Source organism: Haliotis cracherodii, unplaced genomic scaffold (assembly GCF_022045235.1).
Source record: "Haliotis cracherodii isolate W230 unplaced genomic scaffold, xgHalCrac1.p SCAF_1, whole genome shotgun sequence".
Taxonomy (NCBI): Eukaryota; Metazoa; Mollusca; class Gastropoda; order Lepetellida; family Haliotidae; genus Haliotis; species Haliotis cracherodii.
In genome coordinates, this window is record NW_027266264.1 from 58,609,439 (window position 1) to 58,636,834 (window position 27,396).

At 42.0% G+C, this 27,396-nt stretch overlaps 1 protein-coding gene across 2 annotated transcripts; it reads left to right on the plus strand.

Moving 5' to 3' along the window:
- The first annotated feature begins 640 nt into the window (after nucleotides 1–640).
- On the plus strand, nucleotides 641–27,378 carry LOC139466047 (F-box only protein 10-like). 2 transcript variants are annotated; one of them, XM_071248066.1, is made up of 16 exons: nucleotides 641–726; nucleotides 3,106–3,949; nucleotides 5,674–6,565; nucleotides 8,634–8,903; nucleotides 9,824–9,957; nucleotides 10,718–10,799; nucleotides 11,488–11,555; nucleotides 13,676–13,812; nucleotides 15,070–15,140; nucleotides 15,276–15,428; nucleotides 16,835–16,941; nucleotides 18,280–18,424; nucleotides 19,606–19,787; nucleotides 20,098–20,235; nucleotides 23,499–23,677; nucleotides 26,863–27,378. In XM_071248066.1, exons 2-16 carry the CDS (start codon nucleotides 3,317–3,319, stop codon nucleotides 27,062–27,064), a joined length of 3,393 nt encoding a protein of 1,130 aa, XP_071104167.1. In that variant the 5' UTR covers nucleotides 641–726; nucleotides 3,106–3,316; the 3' UTR covers nucleotides 27,065–27,378. The 2 variants fall into 2 exon arrangements, with proteins under 2 accessions (XP_071104167.1, XP_071104172.1); XM_071248071.1 differs by having other exon boundaries at nucleotides 641–721.
- Nucleotides 27,379–27,396: the final 18 nt, after the last annotated feature.

Below are 27,396 nucleotides of genomic sequence, written 5' to 3' on the forward strand. Positions count from 1 at the left end.
CTTGTAAGGGTGTCGATAGTTGTGTGAACAGCTGTAGTGGACACTCTTTAGTCATACAGGGCAATTCAGTGCCACTCCTTTAAACCGTTATTTTCCTTTTAAATTAAAAGGCTCAATGTTTTTCTTTTATAATCAACTGATCTGAAAAATGTATTACTTGTGGTAAGGACATACGGATATTTTTGTGTGGATTCTTTTAAATCCAATGGTTACGTACATAGTAGACTATATATCCCTCTCTTTATTTGCATATATTGTTTATAATTATGACATTATCATCTCTGTAGAGGAACGTTTATCATAAACACTATTCAGCTGATAGGAGCAAAATTTGCCCCGAAAAACCTGTGACAACAGACGCCTTTACAAAATACAAAAGAATATATAAATTGTTGATAGGAAAATAGCAGTATCAGTGCCTCCACAACCTTTTGGAACCTGAAAATTCCACTCATGGAAGTAGAAGGTGACTCATAAAAAGAAGTATTATCATAATTTTGTTTCACAAGCTATGAGGCACGCGTAACAAATATCTATTGCCGCCCGTGCATTTTTATCATATAACTGCGAGGAAGCACTTGCTGTCACGTGACCCGGAAGTAGTTACTGAAGCTTTCCGAGGTTGTTTATGTTTACGAGGTGACGGTCGGATGCATCAAACTGCGCTATCGACAAATCAAGCTCACGGATATGTTCTGATATGTCACTAACCACATATAATGTAATGTATGTCGTAACGAATTTGTTGACTAGATCAAGTCGATTTTGAGCTATCTGATTTAGATCACTGCTTCGGGAGTTGATTTCTGTAGGCGGCCGTGACTGTTTAACGCTGACATCGGCCTGGGATACCTTAAATGCGCTGATACCGATCTTTCTGTTTTACCCCAATGGGTATATATCTCATTCCCTGATGACAAGAAAACAACATGCAATTAGTGCTTGATTTTGGAAACGTAAATGAGGCTGCAGATATTTTAAAACTAACACTTTAAAGCACTGGCTTTTATAAGGTCATGCACAAACACGGATCGGTGTATTATAACCTGACCAGAGACCATATACCAGAGACAATATACCGATTTGGCCTCTGACCTGACAGTACATGATCAGTCTGAAATAAAATATAAGTTGTTGGCAACACTTCTGTTTAACAGCCATAGCTTATAGTCTTGATTGCTCTAGCTCGCCTCTTCAACCCTAATAGGTTTAGCTGGTTGTTGCATGGGCTGGGATGGGGTACACTGGTCGGGTTGGTCCTGAGTAGGACCCGGGTACCCACAGGACTACCCGGACCCGTAGTTAGTCACATGATATATTATTTAAGGACAAAATATTTCTGGAACTCCATAGTTACACTACAAGTCACTGGTCGCATTTCTCTCTGACTATGCACACATTCCGTCCGACTTTTATTTCTTTGAATAAGATTAGACTTCAGTCAACCTCAAGGTATGCTTGACCAGATCGTTTTATACGTGTATCTAAATACATTTTGTCCAGGGCTATGGTCAAACTATTCCCAATCGGACAGTTTGTACCCATCTCTTGAGACCTACAGCGGTTACCCAGTAGGGTTGGGTAATAGAGGGGTCGGTACCAGGGTAGTAAATTTGGACTTGTCCCAACCCTAGGTGGTTGTGTTGCTGTTAGGGTGAGGGTAGGTTACCCCAAATTCTATCTTGAGCCCTTAGACCTGCTTTCCAATCAAACACTCCTTAGGGCTAAGTACCCCTTGCCAATACCCAATTACAAGCTTTATGGTTAGTTGTGAGTTTCAGTTAGCTATCTCACTTCAGTGAACACAAATAATATACCATATTCGACGTAATATGTGCCCAGGGCGCTCTCAAAATTAGAAATAGGAGGCTCTTATTAAAATATTATTTTGGTGAAAAAAAAACAGAGTTGAGAGATTAATTTCGTGGTTTATGCTGACAGCCTGAAATGTTTATGTACGGCAGATATATTTTTCACGAATTTAATTGCCCATAATTAATGGTGCATATAATACAGGAGTGCGTATTTTACGCGAATGAATAAGTCTTGTTTACATTGATCAATCGGAAGGGGTGCTCATTGGGATTGTTCATGTGCCAAAATATTAGCAAATATCGCCGTGGGCGCTTATTACGTTGAATACGGTATGTAATTTGAGCTAAATCCATACAATCTTTATCATGCTTCACTATTACCATGATTACGAGGAAGAAAATGGGTACCACGTTTGTACTTCAAGGTAAACAATCGGGTGCTCATCACTAAGTAAACAAGCACTAATTATTTGCCATGGTCCCCTTGTAAGGTGTGAGGTAATTCGATTGTTTCATTTATAGCTTAGCTTCAGTTTGGCAATGGCAGCACTAACTGAAATAAATACAAAATAGTGAAAAGAGCTGTATTCCCGAATTGTGATATTTTCAGTTGCAGTAAACTGTCTCTGTAATACAAGGTTATGGTGTACTCACATTCAAAGCAATATTTTGAGGTAAACATTTTATCGAGAAACTTGTTGGTTTAAAGTGAAGATTTTGTTGATGAAGGGTCAAAGGATCATGTAACATCTGCAGTAGTAGCTAAAACTCTGATATACTTCTCAAGTGAAACATCACACACTAGTTATTATACGCTGATTGTTAAATAAGATATTAGCTGCCAGTTATTGGTTATTCAATTGTGATAGTATCGCTGTTTTGTGACCCAAAGAGACCTCTGTGTCATGATGGTGAAGTGTGCTAAGAAACCCCAGAAATCTTGCGATGTGTTTCATTTTTGTTGTAGCAAATCAGGGAATATGAGTTTTAATTCTTACATGAATTCTGGTTTATCCAAAGTGATTAGTAACAGTGAGATATTCTGGTGTTTGTCGGGGCAGTCGGGTAGCTTTGTGGTTAAAGCATTTGCTCGTCATGCCGAAGATCTGGGTTTGATTCCCGGCATGGGTACAATGTGTCAAGCCCATTTCTGGTGTCCCCCTGCCGTGATATTGCTGGAATATTGCTAAAAGCAGCATAAAATGAAACTCACTCACTCACACATGAGGTTGTTGAGTTTGATCTTAAGGTGTACATGTCTATTGTCATGTCTTCCCTTACTGTATTTCAGATCCTGAAATAGAATGGGCAAAGAAATTAAGGTCATTACCATGGCATCAAGGGAAACAGATTCGAGAGAAAGTGACCAAAATTATTCATGCATAGAATATGAACTGACCCAACATGTCAATAGCATGCACAGCAGAAGAAAATATCCAACTCAAGTCCTGCTTTTGAAAGGGTGTCATTGTGTCATTTCAAGGGCCTAGCAAGAATTAAAAATGTCTACAACTACAGTGAAAACTGACACAATGAGCAAGGTGCTGCCAGGGGACAAGAGTGGTCTCCCATGGGAAATATGGCAGATGATACTTTCATATCTTAACGCTGCTGAACTGTGTCGAGGGTGCTGTGTGAGTAAGACCTGGAATGATCTTATCCTTAGTTTAGATGGATCAAGATGGAAGGAATTGTACCTCAAGTGTGAAGACTGGAAGCATCCGTTCTGGCCACTGAACATTCATTCCGAGCCGCCATCTTGGAAACAAGCTTATCATGACCAGTACTTGTCAACAAGGCAATGGTCACAGTGCTCACGAGATCTCAGTCACAGCAGCTGTCTATATGTTCTTAAACGGAAAAAAGATAGAAAAATTATTCGAGTTGGACGTGGGAAAGAGCATTCTTCTTTAAAAAGTGCTCTTTCTGTGGCCAATGACTTTGATCGAATAGAGGTGTATCCTGGTATCTATGATGAACAGTTTGAGATGACATCCAAAATTCCTTTTGAGTTGGTAGGCGTGGGAGAACTTGGCAGTGTTATCCTTGTGGTGTGTATAGAACAAGTGGCCATGACAGGACGTCTGAGCAATCTTGTGTTGAGAGCACCGTGGTTCACAACATTTATTCTCAAGGTAAGAACGTAACTGATGTCGCCTGACCTCGTTGATCTCTGGATTGATCAAAAGTCATGAAAAGTTCATGCTGATGGTAATTAATCAACCTTAACGCCTGGTAGACATGGTACAATAATGATTTCTATGACATGCATAATTGGTATCAATCTCATTAAAATCAGATCTTAGTTGCGCTATCACTAAACAAAGATCTAAGGACATACCATTAAGGGTCATGTCAGAACGACCTTTCATATGACCAATCAAATCGTCGCTTGCCAGATCATGAAAGGGACAATCGGAATGTGTTTTCAAATCATGCAACCTCGAAAACGTTAACGTAGGGTATTAGAATGACAGTTACGGCCCGTAGGACTGATTCTGTCAAAATTATTGTCTATCTCTCGCTTCCGTGGGATAAACATTTGAACGGAGGAGGCATTGCACAGTACGTGGAAAGCACTGCCATACAATCTCAATCATATATTACACATTCTGGAATGTTGGTTTGTTCAGTTTTCAAAATTTTGATCAAGAACTGTGTCAACATATTTTTCAAGCGTAGTCTGAAATGGAAGTCGCCAGGTTGAAACGAGTGCCGTAAAGCTTGAGAAAGCTGCTTTCTTATTGGCTGATGTCGACTTTGGTTTCAAATTTGTAATTTAGAATTTGTCCAAATATGTTTTGAAGCGTAGTTGCCAATTTGAAATTAGTGCCGTAAAGCACGAGAAAGCTGCCTTCTGATTGGTCATTCTATTGGTCGGTCAAAGTTCACACAAGGTCGTTCTGACGTGACCCGTAATGGGATGTCCTCAGATCTTTGTTTAGCGGTAGCAAGAACTAAGATCTGATTTTAATGAGATTGATTTGGTATTATTTGCAATTTGTAAGTAAAACACTAAACATTTTAAGTACTTTGTTGTGTCGGCTGTACTGTAGAAATCTGGTGAATCACATGAGTGCAAATATTTTTCCATACTGGTTCTATTTTACATCTTGACAAAAATACATGGCATGAACAGATATGATGAATACATTGAAATTGTAAGACAGACCATGTTGTACTAAAAAAGGGAGAAAACTCTCAAAAGTACAGATAACTCTAGTGAAGAGCCACACAAAGGCAAACCACTCATCAAAAACGGAATTGACCTGTGAAGATCAGGGTTAGAATAGGTCTTCAGCAACCCATGTTTGCCGTAAGAGGCAACTTACGGGATCAGTGGTCAGGCTCACTGACTTGGTTGATGATACATGTCATCGTATCCCAATTGCCTGGATCGATGCTCATGATGTCAATCACTGGATTGTCTGGTCCAGACTCAATTTTTTACAGACTGCCGCCATATAGCTGAATATTGCTGAGTGCGGCATTTAACAACAAACAAACAAACAAAAAGGGAATCAACAATGTACATTACCCACATTAATGGGTCCCTCAAATAAATGTGCACCAGAGTCATTCCTTCTACTTAAACCATTAAAAACTGAGGAATTAGTGGCCTTAAAATCTCCAGTCACAGATATTTGTGGGGATGCAGCGTCCATCATTATTCCATCTTGTTAATTTATACAGCTTTGAGTATGCTCTAAGTTTTGATTTAGATGGTACAAATTAAGAAAAGAAACATTCACAAATATTATTATGGTTACTTTGGATCATCAACATTTGAATAGATGGTGAAAAATTTGACTCGTGTCAACCGTTAGCTGTGTCATCATGTTGACTGCTTTGCTTGTAGATTCGTGCTGGTTACCTGCAGTTGGACAACTGCATATTGGAGGACGGTATGGTGTACGCACAGAACCCAGGGACATGTCACATCCGATTCTGCACATTCCGCCATGCCACCATTATTCTACAACATATGAATGTTAGTGTTATTGAAAACTGTGAGTTTTCACAGAGTGACACAGCAGACATCATTGTTGAGGGATATTCAAAGGATGAGAAAAACTGGACTTACTCGTATCTGCGATCACGCATGAATTCAATATTTTCACAGAATCGGCGTCAAAGGAGACAATCACTCATTACCATGAAAACTAGCGAGTCACATGCATCAACCATGCATTCCATGACAGCATCCTCAGCACATCTGGCCAATCACAGTTCAGACTCAGCATCCCATGATCATAATGACCAATCAGGAACATCATGCAGTGATTCGCTGGAACCATCCCACCACATTCCTCGCCCAAGGCTTGTCAGTGATGGGGCTGCTGATGTACCCCACATTATTGACAATCAGAACTCATCCAATACTCAAGGGTTTGCCTTTCATCAACATGAATCCATTTCAAACTCTCATCATTCCAATGCCAACTTACAGGCAACAGCAGAAGTTGTGATGCAAGATCCCATCCCAAATCAGAATGAGGCTGCAAGTGTTCATGTAGAGGCTGCAGTCAATGGAAATGAGGCTAGGGGACATGAAAATGAGGCTCGAGAAGGGGCAGGTAATGCACAGGCGGCAGATGTACAAGTACCACATTTAGATTTGAATGAAGGCAACAATGAAAATGAGCCACGTCCAGACAGCGGGCGGAGTCTTCACTCAAGATTGTCATTTGACAGTGAGGACAGCTTGTCTTTCCTTGATGACCTTGACTCTGCAAGATCAAGTTCACCAGGTGAGGTCACCTGATGCTGATTGAAACTTTCGTAGTAAACTGTGGTAAACATCTTGAACTTCGAAAAACTGTATATGTGTATTTGGTGACGGTCATGATTTTGCTAATTTGGTTAAGATTATTAATGTAAATACAAACTAACGAAAATGAATTATCACACTTTTCATCCTGAGAAATTTATGTTTCTGGCATAAGTATGTCCTGTCAATGATACAGATATGGGGTGGTGTCCCTTTCATGTAACCATTTTCCCAATTTGCCTGGCAAGGGCAGTTCGTTCAGTGACTCCTAAATAAATCCCTGCATGTACTGTTTCCAATAAATGACAAATAATGTAGTGCAGCTATTTTCTCTTAACTTTGACGTCACGGCATTGCAACCTCGTTGAATAGCATCATTACACTGTATTGCTTCATCAATGAATGTCTCTGCATGTTTGAAACTGAGTAAATTCGTAATTAAACATGTTTTTATTGATTTGGGAAATAGCAGTGAGTAGGTTATGTAGTTATGGTACAAAAGGTCAATTTTCTAACTTTGCATGGACAAGGATAGATGTTATATACACACATGGATAGTGACAGATGTTATATAGACACATGGACAATAATAGATGTTATATAAACACATGGACAGTGACAGATGTTATACACATACATGGACAATAATAGATGTTATATACACATGGACAAGGAAAGATGTTATATACACACATGGATAGTGACAGATGTTATATAGACACATGGACAATAATAGATGTTATATAAACACATGGACAGTGACAGATGTTATACACATACATGGACAATAATAGATGTTATATACACATGGACAAGGAAAGATGTTATATACACACATGGATAGTGACATGTTATATAGACACATGGACAATAATAGATGTTATATAAACACATGGATATTGACAGATGTTATACACATACATGGACAATAATAGATGTTATATACACATGGACAAGGAAAGATGTTATATACACACATGGATAGTGACATGTTATATAGACACATGGACAATAATAGATGTTATATAAACACATGGATATTGACAGATGTTATACACATACATGGACAATAATAGATGTTATATACACATGGACAAGGAAAGATGTTATATACACACATGGATAGTGACATGTTATATAGACACATGGACAATAATAGATGTTATATAAACACATGGATATTGACAGATGTTATATACACACATGTGTAATTATAGATGTATTGCAGGGGGTCATAGATGTATTGCAGGGAGTCATAGATGTATTTCACTGGCATCTAGTGGTCCAAGTCCAGCTTTTATTGTTATTAATGTTAACATAGCAGTATATTTCAAAAGAGAGCAGTGGGGTAGCTTAGTCGTTGAAGCTTGTCATGAGAAAGGCCTGGGTTTGATTCCCTCATTTCTGTTGTCCTCGCTGTGAGTTTGCTGGAATATTGTAAAAAGTGACATAAAACATCACTCCCTCACTCACTCCCTCTATCACCTGTTCAGTGATTTCGAAAGATAGTATCTCTTGTAATATCAAATACTTACTACTATTAAGTATAAGACGCACCACAGCCCTGACACAATCAGAGGGTTTGTTGTGTATTTTCAATACATTGTCAAACATGCAGAACCCTGACCTCCCTGCAAGATGAATGAATCACATTGAATATTCCTCGTAACAGGGTTTTAACACATGACCTGCAGTAAACTGCCTTTAATTATAAATCAGAATCAGTAACTTTCTGAGTGGTTAGTGGTTCGCCTAGCTATAAATGGGAAATATAAAATGTAGCTTTTGTTTTTGTCAGTCTTGTATGTTCCTTTAATTTTTAACACAAACAGAGTAAGGGAAGAATTTGGCAGAATATTGATACTTATCATGCTTATAGGTGTGAAAACGTCACAATACTAACATGCATGTGAAGTTTTGTATTTGACACATTTCTGCGGCACATGTGTTTTTTTAAACATTTCACCAGACTTTTTAACTACCAGAGAAATTATGTATATGGAACTTTGTGGTGAGAAACAGTTTGACAGCACTTTCATCTCTGGTAGATGTTGGTCGTCCTGGCAGCACCAGCAGCAGCAGCGATGATGACGAGGACATTGAGAGAATCGTGCACACAGACTCAGACGATGACCTGTCATCAGGGGAGGAGTCCGTCATTATGCTGCCTCACCTGCGACAGAAACACATCCAAGCATCAATATCTGCTCAAGGTGTCAATGCCGACATCGTGTCCATCAGTAGCCAGACCTCACAACCTATTCCCACTGATGTCATTCAGGACAGCCTCATGCGGTCTGTCGTGGATCAGGTTCAGGGTAAGTGCTGTGTAGGGGGTGGCTTGATATACCATAACATCATATAATTTGTAATGTAATTTCTTTCTTCACAGCATGACGTCTCACCATGCACTATTTCAGGTAACATTTAATATGTCTTGATGTGACAAAGGATAACGGAAGCTTATATTTTCCCCAAATCACTTTTTTTAAGTTTTATTTTATGATTGGAGCTGAATGAGACAAAAAGCTTGGATAAATTGCATTGAAAATATTACTTGATCTGCCCACGAAACTGGAACATTTCCGCTACATTTCAAGATAAAATGAACACAAGTCGCTGTCTTCTGGGTTTTGTAAAAGTAGGAAATGTCTCACGTCCCCCAATCTCATTAAAATCAGATCTTAGTTCTCGCTATGGCTAAACAAAGATCTGAGGACATTCCATTAAGGGACACGTGAGAACGACCTTTCATCCAACCAATCAGAGCATCGCTTACCAGATCATGAAAGTGACAGTCGGAATGTGTTTTTTAATTATGCAACCACGAAATATGTAACACGGGGTATTCCGAACGACAGGTTTTATGAATATATCCATACAATCTAGGCCATCTATAAGCCATATGTTTCGAAGCTTAGTCGCCAGTTTGAAACTAGTGTCGTAAAGCTCGAGAAAGCTGCCTTCTGATTGGCTAATGTCGATTTCTTGTCAGTCATTTCATTGGTCGGTCAAAATTTGCGTAAGGTTCTGACGTGACCCGTAATGGGATGTCCTCAGATCTTTGTTTAGCGGGAGCGAGAACTAAGATCTGATTTAAATGAGATTGCTCATGCCCCCTACAAATAGTTGAGTTGTATACTTCATTTATCTTCTGTGTTCAGAAGTAATTAACCCCTGTCCAGTGTTTATTTCTTGCCAGATTGTAGATTTAGTTGCCCCTGTTTATCTGTTCCAGGTTGTCTCATTCACCAGTGCCGCATGATCCACTCGAAGGGTGGAGTCATGGTCAGTCTCCAGGCACACGCCATCGTGTCCGAGTGTGATATCTGCAACGTTGGCTACGGCATCCGATGTATACAGAACTCAAGGGTATGTTGTAGGGCTAGGACGGGTAACTTGGGTACTCGGGTCGGTAGGGTCCTGAGTAGGACCCGGGTACCCACAGCTATACCTGGACAAGTGGTCAGTCACGTGACATATTGTTTAATGACAAAAATTCAGTGGTTACACTACAGGCCGCTATTGTCGGCAATTCTTTCTGACGATGCACACATTCCTTTTGACTTATATATGTTTTAGTAATGATAAAGCTTCAGTCAACTTCAATGTTCGCATGATCTGATCGTTTGATTCATGTATCTTAATATTTTTGCAAAGGCTGTGATCAGACAATTCAAAATCAGACATTTTGTTCCAAGTCTTGGGACCTACTGTGGGTACCCGGTTAGGGTCGGGTAATAGGGGGTCTGGTACCCGGCCAGTCAACTAGGACTCGTCCAAGCCCTTGTATGTTGACAGTATTAATGCTTTTTGTCGTCAGTTGAGGTACTGTTGTGTCTTTTAATGGTTCCTTTCTTCTTTGATTACAGTAGACTTTCTGATGTATTAGGTGAGATGAGGTGAAATGGGGTTTTAACATGCATACCCCACTCAGACACATTTTTCCGACTTTGAATCCTTGTTTTGTCCCCTTAGTGTTGAGCTCCAGGCAGGGTAGGAAAAGTAACATCTTTTCACGTCTTTTGATGTGATGGTGCCAGGGTCACATGTATCAGGTTTCTATTCAGACGTCTATGAGTTTGATGATTTGAACTAGCCAGTAATGATGATTGATCCATGTTTTTGCCAGGTGGTGGTTCTGAAGAACAAGATCCACCATTGTCGGACATCAGGGGTCTTCATGAGACTCGCTGCTTCAGGTCTGATAGCAGGTGAGAGGGATGGCGGGAATGTGGAGTGAATGAGTTCAGCAAACCAGTGGTTTATAGGGCTTAAAAAAATAAAAGAATTGGTCCTCAGGCAATTACTTTTGAAAATATAGTGCTGAGGGAGTGTTGTTTTTTGTTTTTGCTTGTTCAAATTAGTATGTAACCAAATTACGTACAGTTACGTACCATCAACCTGGGAAAGGGCCTCCCTACATATACAAGCATACAAACTCCTATTGCCGCCATGACCATAACATGAGATGCGCAGCAAAGCAGTGCGCATGTAAAGGGAAGTTACTGGATGCTATATTGGATCGCATTGTTTTTAAAAAAAATTAAAAATGGAAATAAAAACAAAACGTGCAGCAGATTTTCTGATGATGCGGGCAGTGCCTGAGAACCAAGACTACTATTTGTTTAACAATCCACATGGTGTCACACAGTCAAGTAGCACATTGTAACTACCAGATCCTTCCCATCAGTCTGCTCTTATGACAAGCGTTGGGTGCATCCTCTATTAAGTGATGTCCCTCAGTGATTGCAAGTTTGAGATTGTGACTTCACATGTGTGATGTAAGATTTCTTAAGTCTTATTAAAGTGCACCTCTCAAAAAAATGACAGAATAGAATGAGCAATCTCGAATTTATGGCCTATCACAACACTATTCGTGAACCTCCTTGTGCGTTGTAGGCAACGACATACATTCCAACATGGAGGCTGGGATAGACATTCGGAAGAATGCTGACCCTATTGTACAGGTAAGTAGTATCTATGCTCCTCAGACCTCCAGATAAGCTGCGTTTATCATATAATGGGTAGGTTTCTCGGCAGGATAAAGCCAACGGATAAAAACGATGTCCGTTGGGGTCATATACGGATAGAGAAGCAAATATCAAAAGTCAAGTAGGGCTACTTTCACTGTTTATAAACAAACATGGCGTCACCCTCGTCATTTGGCGATCGAGTCAGAATTAACCATCGGGTATCTGGATAACAAGTCTCGCAAAATACAATGTTTATTCCTCATGCAGGATATTTACCATCCCCAAACACACTTGCGTGATAACCTCTATATCTGCGTAAAATACGCATCAGAAATGCAGAAATATGCAGTAAAATAAAATCCAAGCTGATCAAATACGCAAAGAACATTACAGATACGCTACAAAAATAGAACTTATGCGTATCATCAAAATATTGTGAATTAACCCTGCGTATTCGATTAGCAAATCAGCAACTTATTTTGAAATTATAAACGGGCATTCCGTCAACCTTGCCAAACTCAGTTACATCATGATCATTTGCCATCACACTTTCTTGTGGAAGTATCATGGTATTTTTGAGTCCTATAAAGCTCTCAAACCCACACAACACCAGTTTGCTGAGACTAGATGAATAGTGTTTTTAAATATTTAACTTTTAACCCACATGTGTAAAAACTAGTGGGTAACAGAAATTTCAATACCCAGATAGAATTACAGATACCCAATGATTTTAAAATGCATGGGTAAAATACCCACAACACCAAAAGCTCATCTGGAGCTCTGCTCCTGTATTACCCGTAGGGTGGATGATGATGATGATGATGATGATGATGATGATGATGAGTTGTCATGGAACGTGGATTATTATCTGCGGCTGCTTGGAAACTCCCTGTTCCAAGATCCACAGATGTTACAGATTTACCAGTCTCCCATGGACTCTTTTTGTGAGGGCGGTCGGGTGGTTAAAGCGTTAGCTCGTCACCCCGAAGACCTGGGTTTGATTCCCGACAAGGGTACAATGTGTGAATCCCATTTCTGGTGTCCCCTGCCATGATATTGCTGGATTATTGTTCAAAGCGGCGGAAAACCATACTCACTCACTCACTCTTTTTGTGAACTAGATAACACAGTATAAACGATTACCCCTATTCCTGATTATGCCAGGGGCTGTGACTTACATATTTGTCTGGACTAGGGCTGGGACGGATAACGTGGGTACTCAGGTCGGGTGGGTACTGAGAAGGACCCGGGTACCCACAGAACTACCCTGACCTGTGGTTAGTCATGTGATATATTGTTAAATGACAAAAATGATCTAAAACTCTATGGTTACGCTGCAAGTCACTAATGTTCGCAGTTCTCTCTGACTATGCAAGCATTCTGTCTGATTTACATCTATTTGAATAAAGATGAAACTTCGGTCAACTTTAGTGTATGCGTGACCAGATCGTTTTATATGTGTATCTAAATACATTTTGTCCAGGGCTACAGTCAAACTATTCCCAATCGGACATTTTGTACCTATCTCTTGAGACTTACAGCAGGTATCCGGGTAGGGTTGGGTAATACTAATAGGGAGGTGGGTACCCGGGTAGTAAATTTGGTGTCGTCCCAGCCGTTGTCTGGATATCTCTTCCAACTGTTGCACTGACGGTGTAAAGTTCAACAAAGGAGTGTAGTCCTACTAGTTATCTTAGTGCTTTGATGGGACATAGACACAGCCCCAACTCAAATCTACGGGGAAATAATCTGATAAATAAGCTTGCCAGTGAATTAGAACGACAAAAGGAACATAAACATTAGATGATTTGGAAGCTTTTAAACATAGTTTTCCACCTTTTTTAACATCTTGATCAACTTGTGGGAAAAAAGAAAAGAAAGGAGACATTTCAAATAAATAAACCATATCAAACATAGGTCCAGATGTGCAATATACATTTTCTATAAACAGATAGTGTAATAGGACTAAATAATACTTTTCAGTTTTTTTTTTTTTTCAATTTGATTTTTTCCAGGTCCATTGATTACATAATGCAGATAAAAAGTAATCTTAGCCTACCGGTATTCGTGTATAGTGGTTGGGTGAACTTCTAGCTCTGTTTGTCATTCTTCAGAACAACCGCATTCATCATGGGAAGAGGTCAGGTGTCGTCGTGCTGGGAAGTGGGCGTGGCCAGGTGAAGAAGAATGACATCTATGAGAACCGAGAAGCAGGAGTTTACATCTTGTATGGGGGAAACCCCACCGTCTGGTGAGTGAAGGTCAAATCCATTTTTGTTCCCCCGGTTTGAAAGATGGAGCGTTAAAAAGATCAGCATGTCTGTCTGAAATTTGCTATACAGATCAGTCTAGTTGTAAACTAGTTTCTTTTGATGATTTGGGATCTTTATTTTTTTCATTTCTTATATTTATTACTTATCCTGCATTTCACCTTAATGCATTTACTGAGTAGTCACCGGCGTCTCAGGAGGAGGAAGGTAGGTGTCTATCCAGTCATTGGCGTCAGAAGAGACATACGGGAGGCCGCGCTAGTAGGCATAGAGGAAGATGGCAGCTTCCAGCCCAAAGAGGACAGCATAGCTACGACACTAGGTGTTGCAGGGTCTGTAGGCCTGATAGAAACTAACAGTTTTAGCCCACTAGTCCTTACAACGATAACATATAGCACGACCGTTAGAAAGGGCAAATGTCTACAAGTACTTAGGATATCTGAACTATTAGGCAGTTTGGCAAGGACTACAGGACTAGTACCAATTGCACTTCCTCGATACCTTCAGCAATCTCATTAAAATCAGACCTTAGTTCTCGCTACCGCTAAACAAAGATCTGAAGACATCCCATTAGGGGTCACGTTAGAACGACCTTTCATCCGACCAATGAGAGCATCGCTTACCAGATCATGAAAGTGACAATCGGAATGTGATTTCTAATCATACAACCTCGAAAAGTTTAACACAGGGTATTCCGAACAATAGTTACAGGATTAACGACTGAATCCATACAATCTAGACCATCTATTAGCCATTCCAGAATGTTCTTTTGTTTCAAATTTGTAATTGCGAATTTGTCCAAATATGTTTCGAAGCGTAGTTGCCAATTTGAAATTAGTGTCGTAAAGCACGAGAAAGCTGCCTTCTGTTTGGTCATTCTATTGGTCTGTTAAAGTTCGCGCAAGGTTGGTCTGACGTGACCCGTAATGGGATGTCCTGAGATCTTTGTTTAGCGGAAGCGAGAACTAAGGTCTGATTTTAATGAGATTGCTGAAGGTTCAAGCTAGTATGTAACCAAATCATGTTCTCCTTAAGAATTGTAGCATTTAACTGGCCGGGATATTTAAAGATTTAAAAATAAAAATAAAAAATGGAAATAAAAACATAACATGCTGCAGACTTTATGATGATGCAGGCGGTGCCTGAGAACAAAGACTATTATTCTTCTTTTTTAGAAATCCTGATTCTTTTCCTCCAGTTGCAATACAATGATGTAATGATAATTATTTGTTTTCCAGTCAAAACCACATATACGACGGCAAGGCAGCAGGTGTGGCTGTCAATGAGAGTGGGTGTGGCTTCATATTCGGTAAGAATGTGCGAAATGTGCAATACTTTGATCCCTTAAGAGCTTGGGAAATAATCTTTATGAAAAGACAGATAAGTAAAATATTAAAACAATCATGCTTTTCCCGGTATTTAGATCCTGTTATTTGTTGTACAGATAATGTCATTCGTGGTAACCAGTGGGGTGGTGTTGACATTCGACATGGCGGTGATCCTGTTGTCAGTGGCAACACAATCTCTCATGGTATCGGCGATGGAATCGTCATTGGAGAGCGGGGTCGAGGATCCCTGGAAAACAATGTCATATCTGGTAAGTTCAGCGAGTACAATAGCCAATTGAAACAGATGTTTTCAATGAATATGTATCTTTTCGTTACCACTTCAATGATTCAAGTACGCATGATCCCACAATATATCAGTCAGTTGCTCATGTTATCAGTCAGTGGTTTACCTGGTCCAGACTTGATCATTCACGGGTTGTCAAGACAGAACTGCTACATTTTTACTGCTAAGGCTTGGTAAAATAAAAGAATTGGTTTTCAGGCCATGGTTTTTGAAAATATAGTGCAGGCAGGCAATGTTTTTTTTGTATTTTTTGTTCAAACTAGTATGTAACCAATAAACAGTTGTGTAACCAAATAAAAAGTGTACAATCAACCTGGGAAAGGGCCTCCGTACATAAATGTATTCCCTGATGAGTAAAATTACTGGAATACAGTATTTGACTACTGTTGGACATGGAATATTTAAGGATTTTTAGTTTTTTATAAAAATGGAAATATAAACGAAAGTTGCTGCAGACTTTGTGATGATGTGGGCACTGCCTGTGAACCAAGATTATTGTTTTTTTTAAATCTAATTACTATTAATACAGTGACATTTGACTCATTCATTTTGTAAAGGATGTTAATATTGTAAATATCAGCTTGTCCTCATTCAATATTATCATAACACAGGGCGGTTGGGTAGCCTAGTGGTTAAAGTGGTCACTCGTCACGCCAAAGACCCGGGTTCGATTCCCGACATGGGTACAATGTGTGAAGCCCATTTCTGGAGTCCCCCGTCGTGATATTGCTTTAATATTGCTAAAAGCAGCGTAAAACCTCACTCACTCACTCACTCCAGACACCAGAAATGTGCTTCACACATTGTACCCTGTGTGGAATTGAACCCAGGTCTTCTGTATGACAAGCGAACTCCTTAACCACTAGGCTACCCCACCACTCCCATAAGTCCAGAGTGGTCAGGCTCCCTGACTTGGTTGAAGCATGTCATCAATCCCAATTGCGTGGATCGATGCTCATGATATCAATCACAGGATTGTCTGGTCCAGACTCCATTATTTACAGACTGCGGTCTTATAGCTGGAATATATCAAACCAAACCAACCAACCAACCAACCAACCAACCAACCAACCATTAGTCTGGAATTGTTGTGTAAAACTATATATAATATTAATACAATTTACTACAAAACCAACATTAGTTTTATCCAGATATTTGTTTATATTGACCAGTCAGTCACTATCAGTATTAACTCATGCCGGTGTCTCACCATATATAGAGCATCATGATATGTATTGTATTGATGTCCCTACACTGGGATGTGTGTTGTATTGATGGATGCTCTCATTTCATCTGTCGTACATTTTTCAGGTTCTGGAATAGTGCAGTACATTACAGAATCATATATTGAGATTATTTCTTGTTGTCAAGGTAATGCTGGATGTGGAATTTGGATTATGAGTGCCTCACAACCATTTCTGCATGGCAACCAGATAAACAACAACGGTGATTCAGGGATTATGTTTGTCAACAAGACTGTAAGTGGAAATCTATTTGCATGCCCAGGTAGAAGATTACACTTCTTTCCCCAATATCATTTCCATCCATATAAAGCTCTCGAACACACACGACACCAGTGTAAAAACTAGTTGGTAACAGAAATTTGTATACCCAGATATAATTACTGATACCCAATGATTTTAAAATGCATGGGTAAAATACCCACAACACCGAAAGCTTATCTGGAGCTCTGCTCTAGCACTTTGATCCTGTCCTTCATTGAAGCTTAGGTAGCACATGTGGTGTTCCCTAACGCAAGTTACTTTGTTCAAAATATGCCCCTGTTCTCCCTGCTGTAAAAATGGGTACCCTGTGGGATGAGATCGTAATGGGAAAGTTAACCTTCAAGCCTGACAAGGTCGCTTGAATTGTATTCTCCCCAGGGAGCTGAGAATGAAAATCTAGTGTGCATTGATCCATTATCCGGGGTAATTATGTCAGCGCTTTAAGCATGCACCAAATCTTCGGAGGCTAGCGCAGTTTAAGTACACACATATAAATGCTTTTCTTCACTGTTTTTTTTCTCAAACTAAACAAATTTTTAAACTTATCCAATCTCACACTCTTGGTTTCTCTTTACTCTTCAATCCTGGTTTAAACATCCTAGAACCAATTTTCCAGCTTGAAAAACAACTCACCCCAACATATCCCATACATACAGCTGGAGTGTGGTGTTAAACAACAAGCAAACAAAACAAACAAACAAACAAACGAACGAACATCCCATACATCCCTCCCATCACCACTCTGATCCTAGATCACGCACCGCTGCAATCCCGTGCTATGCAACCCCTTCCGATCACGTGACATTCCCTGCAATCTCATTCTCTTTTCGCCTGGTGGAGAACACGTACATGTACAGAGAATACATTTTGTTTGTTTCCTTGGAGCTATGTTTTCTTTCCCTGCCCTTTACAATCACTGAAGTTATACCACGAAACGAGTCAATCTAGCTGTCACACCTTCTCTGCAAGGCTGGTAATATTGTCCATATGACCCCCATTCCGTGTGTTGTGATCGTTGCGGAATGTGTTCAACGTAATTGTAACAATATGAAGGGTGGTCGGGTAGCCTAGTGGTTAAAGCGTTCGCTCGTCACACCGAAGACCCGGGTTCGATTCCTGACATGGGTACAATGTGTGAAGCCCATTTCTGGCGTCCCCAGCCGTGATATTGCTGGAATACTGCTAAAGGCGGCGTAAAACCATACTCACTCACTGTAACAGTATGAAATGATATAGAACAACAAATCTGTAAGGTATATTTTGACAGATGATAAGTAGTTGTGAGGTTTATTGTATTTCCTTGGGTTATAGGATGTGCAGCATGTGCCAAATATCCCGGATGGAATGAACATGGCGTCGTCCAGGAGTCTGGGGTACGGAGACGGAGAGGAGGGTCCGTCACATCCACGGTGTGATGTCGCCACTGTACAGTACAACAATGTCTATCATAACTCAGGTTGGTTGCACCTCAATGGGGGAAATATTGTCTACTCTCTTTTAAAGCAGGTCATTTTAAGAAAATAATATTCGGGGACATTTGCCCTTCACATGGAGCTGACAGAATGCTAAGTATTTGTTAGGGGTGTCATGATACAGGTACCTCACGATGTAATACGTATCTCGATTTCAAGGTCAAGATACGATACGTATCTCGATACAGCAATACTGACCTTTTATGCCTAAATTAAGAAGCAAACTTTTTAATTACATATCACATTTACAATTATGTGTTCTAATTACTATCAGTAGATTATTTTGTAAAATAATGATACTTAGGAATGGTTGATTCTGTTTATTCGAACAAGTATCAGACAGTAACAAGTTTTCGTATGTATCAAATTCAGAAAATATGATGACATTTCAATTCAAATAGAAAAATCAATTGATATGCAAACAAATGGATACCGATTTCAATAAAATTTCGTATCTATATAAATTTCCATGTATCTCGTAACATATCGTGAGAATTATCTACCGATACATCGGTACAATCTGTGAATCGTGACATCCCTAGTATTTGTCACGTATTGTTATGACTCTTTAGGACAGATTTTAAACCTCCAAGTCCCATTATATACTGTATATATATATTTAGCTAGTCACAACTTTTTTTATGAGTTCTGACCAGTTAATATTGTGAAGTAGTACTTGCATACGACATGTGTGAACCTTTACCTCAAAGCATGGTTACTGGCATGGAGAGGAGTATTTAGGTATATTTAGGTATATATAATTTGCTTCTCAATCTTAATAGCCTAAACCATGGGTTTGTGTTCTGTTTTGATAAAACAAGCCCATGGGGGTCCCGGGCTAGGATTGGTCCCCAGCAGCTTAGGCTGGTCGCAAAAGACGACCTATCGGATTGGTTGGTCCGGCAAGATGTCTTGGTTGATAACATGTAAACTATCCAGACGCATGTATCGTTGTTCACAATATCAATCACTAGATTGTCTGGTTCAGACTCAATTATTTATATTTACAGGCTACCATCATATATACTGAGTGCAGGGTTAAACAACAAAAAATATGAGAAACTTGTCTGCGTATGATAGTCAGGTTAAGCTGGTTTGTTAGATGTGTGTGCTGGGGGTGTCCTACCTGTAAATACCTGTAATAAAACACCTGATGACTGTCCAGGTAAGGGGATAGTGATACAGATGGGGGATGCCGTCCACGTCCACTTCAACGCTGTGTACGCCAACCTCTCCGATGGCATCACAGTTAACCAAGACTCTGCTGTCGTCCTGAAGAGCAACAGCATCACCAACAATTCTGGGACGGGCATCGTCAGTGTTTCTCCTAGCAGTGAGAACCAATCGGTAAGAGTAGCAAAGTATTTGTCCTTATTTCACCTGACTTCTGCCCAGAGAGGGAAAGGTTCGGGGTTCAATCCCCGGCCACGTCATACCAAAAGTGGTTAAAAGATGGTACTTGTTGTTACCCTGTCTGGCACTCGGCATTTAGGGGATAAAACTGGTTGACTCACAGTCAGTTTACTGTGTCTGAGTGGGGTATTCATGTTAGACTGCGGCATGGTATCTCAGTGTGCTAGCACTATAAATCGGCATCAGTCCGGAATAGTACAAGCAGCCACACAGTCCGGTTTAAAATGAATGTCTTTGTTTATAGATTCATATCCATGGCAATGGTGTCTATGGCAACCGTGACCATGGGATCGTGTGTCGTTGTTGTAGTCACATCTCTCAGAATGATGTAGTTGGGAACCTCAATGGCGCCATCAGCCTTGATGGCAATGCATTGGTCACAGTGAGTAAATGTCTTTGATTCTTTGATTGTTAGTTGTTGAAGGTAGCACTAAGCAGTATTCCAGCTATATGACCATGATGACAGAGGTCTGTAAATAATCGGGTCTGGACCAAACAATCCAGTGATTGACATCATGAGCATCAATCCAAGCACTTGGGATATAAAGGCACACTAGTAACCACTTCATTGAGCCTGAGCACCACTTATGACAAGCATAGAGTGCTGGGGACGTATTTTAACCAGGAATCATGTTAACTGTTATCTTTACCAGGGTGTGAGCCATGGTGATTCCAGGATAGAATTTGTGCTCATGAACATCTGCTTGTCGTGATTGACCAGGTGGTCAGGCCCAGTTTGGTTGAGTATGGGTATTTTGTACTCTGATGGCATGGGAAGTGCTCATGATATCAACCACTGGTTTGTCTGGCATGGACAGTTACTATTACCAGGCCGTAATGACAGCTGGATTATTGCTGACTGCACCTTAAGAAAACATGGCACCATGAGCCTCGATGCATTGGTCTTTGGAAAATGTTTGGATCTTTTCACACAATTTTGCCATGAATATACACCTTTGTTAATGGTTGCACTGCTATGTTAACACCTTCAGAATTTAAGTGTGCCAACTAGGAGGTTTCAAAGAAAAAGGAAAAAATGAATAATCTCTTCATTGAGTTTGTTAATATATTCCTAATTTTCAATGCGTTTGTCCAGTTTACTTGTGCGGAGTCCATTTCTCACTGGCGTTGAACATCGCTCATGTTGTCCAGCACAACACATGAAGATGGGCTAGCATTAGGTTTAAGCGTTGGCTCATCTCCCAGAAACCCAGGTTTGATTCCTGATGTGTTTGCAACATGTGGAGCCCATTATTGACCCCAATTACCTGACCGTATTCAGGTACCCACACCTCCATTACCTGACCCTACCCCGGTACCCACACCCCCATTACCTGACCCTACCCGGGTACCCACACCCCCATTACCTGACCCTACCCGGGTACCCACACCCCCATTACCTGACCCTACCCGGGTACCCACACCCCCATTACCTGACCCTACCCGGGTACCCACACCCCCATTACCTGACCCTACCCGGGGACCTACACCCCCATTACCTGACCCTACCCGGGGACCTACACCCCCCTTACCTGACCCTACCCGGGGACCTACACCCCCATTACCTGACCCTACCCGGGTACCCACACCCCCATTACCTGACCCTACCCGGGTACCCACACCCCCATTACCTGACCCTACCCAGGTTCCCACACCCCAATTACCTGACCCTACCCCGGTACCCACACCCCCATTACCTGACCCTACCCGGGGACCTACACCCCCATTACCTGACCCTACCCAGGTTCCCACACCCCCATTACCTGACCCTACCCGGGTACCCACACCCCAATTACCTGACCCTACCCCGGTACCCACACCCCCATTACCTGACCCTACCCGGGGACCTACACCCCCATTACCTGACCCTACCCAGGTTCCCACACCCCCATTACCTGACCCTACCCGGGTACCCACACCTCCATTACCTGACCCTACCCGGGGACCTACACCCCCATTACCTGACCCTACCCAGGTTCCCACACCCCCATTACCTGACCCTACCCGGGTACCCACATCCCCATTACCTGACCCTACCCTGGTACCCACACCCCCATTACCTGACCCTACCCGGGGACCTACACCCCCATTACCTGACCCTACCCAGGTTCCCACACCCCCATTACCTGACCCTACCCGGGTACCCACATCCCCATTACCTGACCCTACCCTGGTACCCACACCCCCATTACCTGACCCTACCCGGGTACCCACACCCTCATTACCTGACCCTACCCGGGTACCCACATCCCCATTACCTGACCCTACCCGGGTACCCACACCCCCATTACCTGACCCTACCCGGGTACCCACACCCCCATTACCTGACCCTACCCGGGTACCCACACCCCCATTACCTGACCCTACCCCGGTACCAACACACCCATTACCTGACCCTACCCTGGTACCCACACCCCCATTACCTGACCCTACCCGGGTACCCACACCCCCATTACCTGACCCTACCCAGGTACCCACACCCCCATTACCTGATCCTACCCTGGTACCCACACCCCCATTACCTGACCCTACCCGGGTACCCACACCGCCATTACCTGACCCTAACCAGGTACCCACACCCCCATTACCTGATCCTACCCTGGTACCCACACCCCCATTACCTGACCCTACCCGGGTACCCACACCCCCATTACCTGACCCTACCCAGGTACCCACACCCCCATTACCTGATCCTACCCTGGTACCCACACCCCCATTACCTGACCCTACCCGGGTACCCACACCGCCATTACCTGACCCTAACCAGGTACCCACACCCCCATTGTCTGACCCTACCCGGGTAATCACACCCCCACTACCCGGGTACCCGTTGTTGGTCTCAAGAAATAGGTACAAAATGTCCAATTGGAAATAGTTTGACTGTACCCCTGGAAAAATGTATTTAGATGTACATGTCTTATTTAAACGATCTAGTCATGCAATTACTGAAGTTGACAGAAGTTTTGTCTCTATTCAAACATATAAAAGTCAGAAGGAATGTGTGCATAGTCAGAAAGAAATGCAAACATTAGTGACTTGTATGTAACCATGGAGTTCTGGATCATTTTTGTTGAGACTAACCACGGGTCCGGGTAGTCCTGTGGGTACCCGTGTCCTACTCAGTACCCACCTGACCCAAGTACCTGAGTTACCCGTCCCAGCCCTACACTGCAACTATATATGTCCCTGCAGGTTGTTTCCAGGCCACCATTAATATACATAGAGAATCTCACCCGATTGTCTTTTGATATCAAATATATCAACACGAGTTGATAAAAGTGGAAAAATTCTGAGGCTTGCCGAGGATTTTTGCCACTTCTATCAATGAGTGTTGATATATTTGATATCAAAAGACACAAGGATTTTATTTATCATTCAACATCATTCTTCCAAATTTTTCAATTTGTAGACAGTAATTAGCAGTGTCTTCAGTGTAAAAAGTACTGCTAACAGCTTCAGTAGCAGAGCCATTAGTGATGTCATTTGACATCTACAGTGTAGATATCGCTTGAACTTATCCAAGCGATATCTCCTGTGGGAGCCAGTTTGGGATGATAAATGTAGTTTGAAAATTGCTGACTGGCTATAAATAACATTCATTGCCTCGTATCAAAGCCCTCTCCTTGAAGAAGTTGTGTCATGCAGGTTGTTGAGAACCGGCTACAGTGCCCCAACGGTCCGTGTATGAAGGTGGTGGGTGTGGCCCAGGGTGTGGTGGAGAACAACACCGTGTACGAGGATGACAAGGAAACGTGGATCCGACACGACGCCTTCAGTGAGAGACTGGTCCTGGAGAACCATGTACAGAGACCAGGGACAGAGAGGTCAGTATTTGTACACACTCTTTGTATAGTACAGTGTTGATGTCACAATGGGCTGCAAAGAACTGTGATGCCATTCACTGTAGCAATCTATCATTGCTTTGTTTGTTTGGTTGGTTGGTTGGTTTGTTGTTAAACGCCACACTCAGCAATATTCCAGCGATATGACGACGGTCTGTAAATAATCGTGTCTGGACCAGACAATCCAGTGATTAATATCATGAGCATCAATCCACCCAATTGGGATACGATGACATGCATCAACCAAGTCAGCGAGCCTGATGACCCGATCCCGTTAGTCACCTCTTATGACAAGCATAGTCGATTTTTACGGCAGTCTGTCGAGGAGATATTGCTTCTTCTCACCCCAGCGGTATTTCCTGTGGAAGCCAGTTTTTGGTGATAGAGAATCTTACTCTTATGTCTTTTGATATCAGTTATCCACACTTGTCGACACAATTGTAAACCTTGGAGGCTTTCCTGTCTTTTATCGACCAGTGTTGATATATTTAATATGTTTAATATCAAAAGACACGAGGGTCAAATTCTGTTTTTTATCCCAAATCATTCTTCCAACTTTCTACTTGTCAGAAAGATCGCACCAAGCAGTCTGCCCCAGATTGGATTATTAACATGCCTCCATGATTATACCTTGAATATTGCTGTGGCGTAAAATAACATTCACTCTCTGATTCTTCCGATTTCGTGCATGTAGACAAAGCATTTCCAGTAATTGTCTGAACAATACTGAAGTTATTTAATCTCTCCGGTGTTTTGAGATCTTATCCCTTTTATTTCAGCATCAAATCTATAATGCCTACAAAACACAGAAATGCAACAGACTATTTATTGTGATGATCGGGTAACAGCTACATATGTACATACAGCACATATATGAACACAATATCAATTTGGCGTTAAGGGGATTTTCATTTATTGTCACAACACAGCATCAGTCCCCCCCAAGCATTGGGGTGATATGACGGTATGTGAGGGAGCACCAGCATACAGCTGTAGACTCAGTGTGGTGATTGAGCATCAGTCCCCCCCAAGCATTGGGGTGATATGACAGTATGTGAGGGAGCACCTGCATACAGCTGTAAGACTCAGTGTGGTGATTGAGCGTCAGTCCCCCCCAAGCATTGGGGTGATATGACGGTATGTGAAGGAGCACCTGCATACAGCTGTAAGACTCAGTGTGGTGATTGAGCATCAGTCCCCCCCAAGCATTGGGGTGATATGACGGTATGTGAAGGAGCACCTGCATACAGCTGTAGACTCAGTATGGTGATTGAGCATCAGTCCCCCCCAAGCATTGGGGTGATATGACGGTATGTGAAGGAGCACCTGCATACAGCTGTAGACTCAGTATGGTGATTGAGCATCAGTCCCCCCCAAGCATTGGGGTGATATGACGGTATGTGAGGGAGCACCTGCATACAGCTGTAGATTCAGTATGGTGATTGAGCATCAGTCCCCCCAAGCATTGGGGTGATATGATGGTATGTGAGGGAGCACCTGCATACAGCTGTAAGACTCAGTGTGGTGATTGAGCATCAGTCCCCCCCAAGCATTGGGGTGATATGACGGTATGTGAGGGAGCACCTGCATACAGCTGTAGACTCAGTATGGTGATTGAGCATCAGTCCCCCCAAGCATTGGGGTGATATGATGGTATGTGAGGGAGCACCTGCATACAGCTGTAAGACTCAGTGTGGTGATTGCGCATCAGTCCCCCCCAAGCATTGGGGTGATATGACGGTATGTGAGGGAGCACCTGCATACAGCTGTAGACTCAGTATGGTGATTGAGCATCAGTCCCCCCAAGCATTGGGGTGATATGATGGTATGTGAAGGAGCACCTGCATACAGCTGTAAGACTCAGTGTGGTGATTGAGCATCAGTCCCCCCCCAAGCATTGGGGTGATATGACGGTATGTGAGGGAGCACCTGCATACAGCTGTAAGACTCAGTGTGGTGATTGAGCATCAGTCCCCCCCAAGCATTGGGGTGATATGACGGTATGTGAGGGAGCACCTGCATACAGCTGTAAGACTCAGTGTGGTGATTGAGCATCAGTACCCCCCCAAGCATTGGGGTGATATGACGGTATGTGAGGGAGCACCTGCATACAGCTGTAAGACTCAGTGTGGTGATTGAGCATCAGTCCCCCCCCAAGCATTGGGGTGATATGACGGTATGTGAAGGAGCACCTGCATACAGCTGTAAGACTCAGTGTGGTGATTGAGCATCAGTCCCCCCCCAAGCATTGGGGTGATATGATGGTATGTGAGGGAGCACCTGCATACAGCTGTAAGACTCAGTGTGGTGATTGAGCATCAGTCCCCCCCAAGCATTGGGGTGATGTGATGGTATGTGAAGGAGCACCTGCATACAGCTGTAGACTCAGTATGGTGATTGAGCATCAGTACCCCCAAGCATTGGGGTGATATGACGGTATGTGAGGGAGCACCTGCATACAGCTGTAGACTCAGTGTGGTGATTGAGCATCAGCCCCCCCCAAGCATTGGGGTGATATGACGGTATGTGAGGGAGCACCTGCATACAGCTGTAGACTCAGTATGGTGATTGAGCATCAGCCCCCCCCAAGCATTGGGGTGATATGACGGTATGTGAGGGAGCACCTGCATACAGCTGTAGACTCGGTATGGTGATTGAGCATCAATACTCCCACACCAAGCATTGGGGTGATATGACGGTATGTGAGGGAGCACCTGCATACAGCTGTAGACTCAGTGTGGTGATTGAGCATCAATACTCCCACACCAAGCATTGGAACACACTGGCATTGAAGGGCACTGCAGTTATACTATAACTGTTCTCGTATTTAGCCTGAAACATTATTACTAGATAGTGTGGTAAAATCCAATATTACCCACTGTTATGACTGATGGAGGAATTATCCTTACCGCTTGGATAATGAATGCCCATAATGAACAGTTATGACAGTAACTGAGAATCAAGCAGTCTGACCCAGACTGGATTATAAACATGCCTCCATGATATAGCTTGAATATTGCTGTGGCGTAAAATAACATTCACTCTCTGATTCCTCTGTCGTGCATTTCCAGTAATTGTCTGAACAACACTGGTGTTATTAAATATCGCAAGTGTTTGGAGATCTCATCTATTACTTTAAAAGCAAGATTTCATTTCTTTTATTTCAGCAGCAACAAAACATTCAACAAAACATTCAACAAAACATTCAACAAAACTGAGTTCCTGAGATCACCTGCTCCCCGACCTGTGATTGACCCCCCTCCTCCTCCGTCCGTCATCCCAGCTCACAATGTTAGCTCCATCAGTAAAGTCACAGTGCCCTCTGGTGAAGGATGTGAGCAAGGGAGCAAACTCTGCTCGATATTGTAGCCAAGATGATATTGTATAGTTGATAAGTGTTTCATGATGACAAGTATTTACTGATCATATATTCAGGGTAATATGTTTGTGAAGGCAACGCTAACCACTGCACTATAGGTGCGTAACTGTGATAGGTTGGGATAGAATAGCTCACCTAGTCCATCAAGTGAAATCGTTCCACTTGGTCCTGTCCGTTATTTGTCTATGCACAGAATCTAAGGATGTTAATATAAAGCAAGTGACATTAACAAAAGTCTTACATAAAGACGGTATCATATCATTTCAAACATGAAACAGATTTATTGTTCATGGTTAATATTTTGTTGAGTAATTCTTTATTG

Coding starts and splice junctions, on each gene's coding strand:
- LOC139466047 (XM_071248066.1), top strand. CDS start 3,317: ATGTCTACAACTACAGTGAAAACTGACACAATGAGCAAGGTGCTGCCA. Junction 3,950..5,673: donor TCACAACATTTATTCTCAAG/GTAAGAACGTAA, acceptor CTTTGCTTGTAG/ATTCGTGCTGGTTACCTGCA. Junction 23,678..26,862: donor CAGAGACCAGGGACAGAGAG/GTCAGTATTTGT, acceptor CTTTTATTTCAG/CAGCAACAAAACATTCAACA.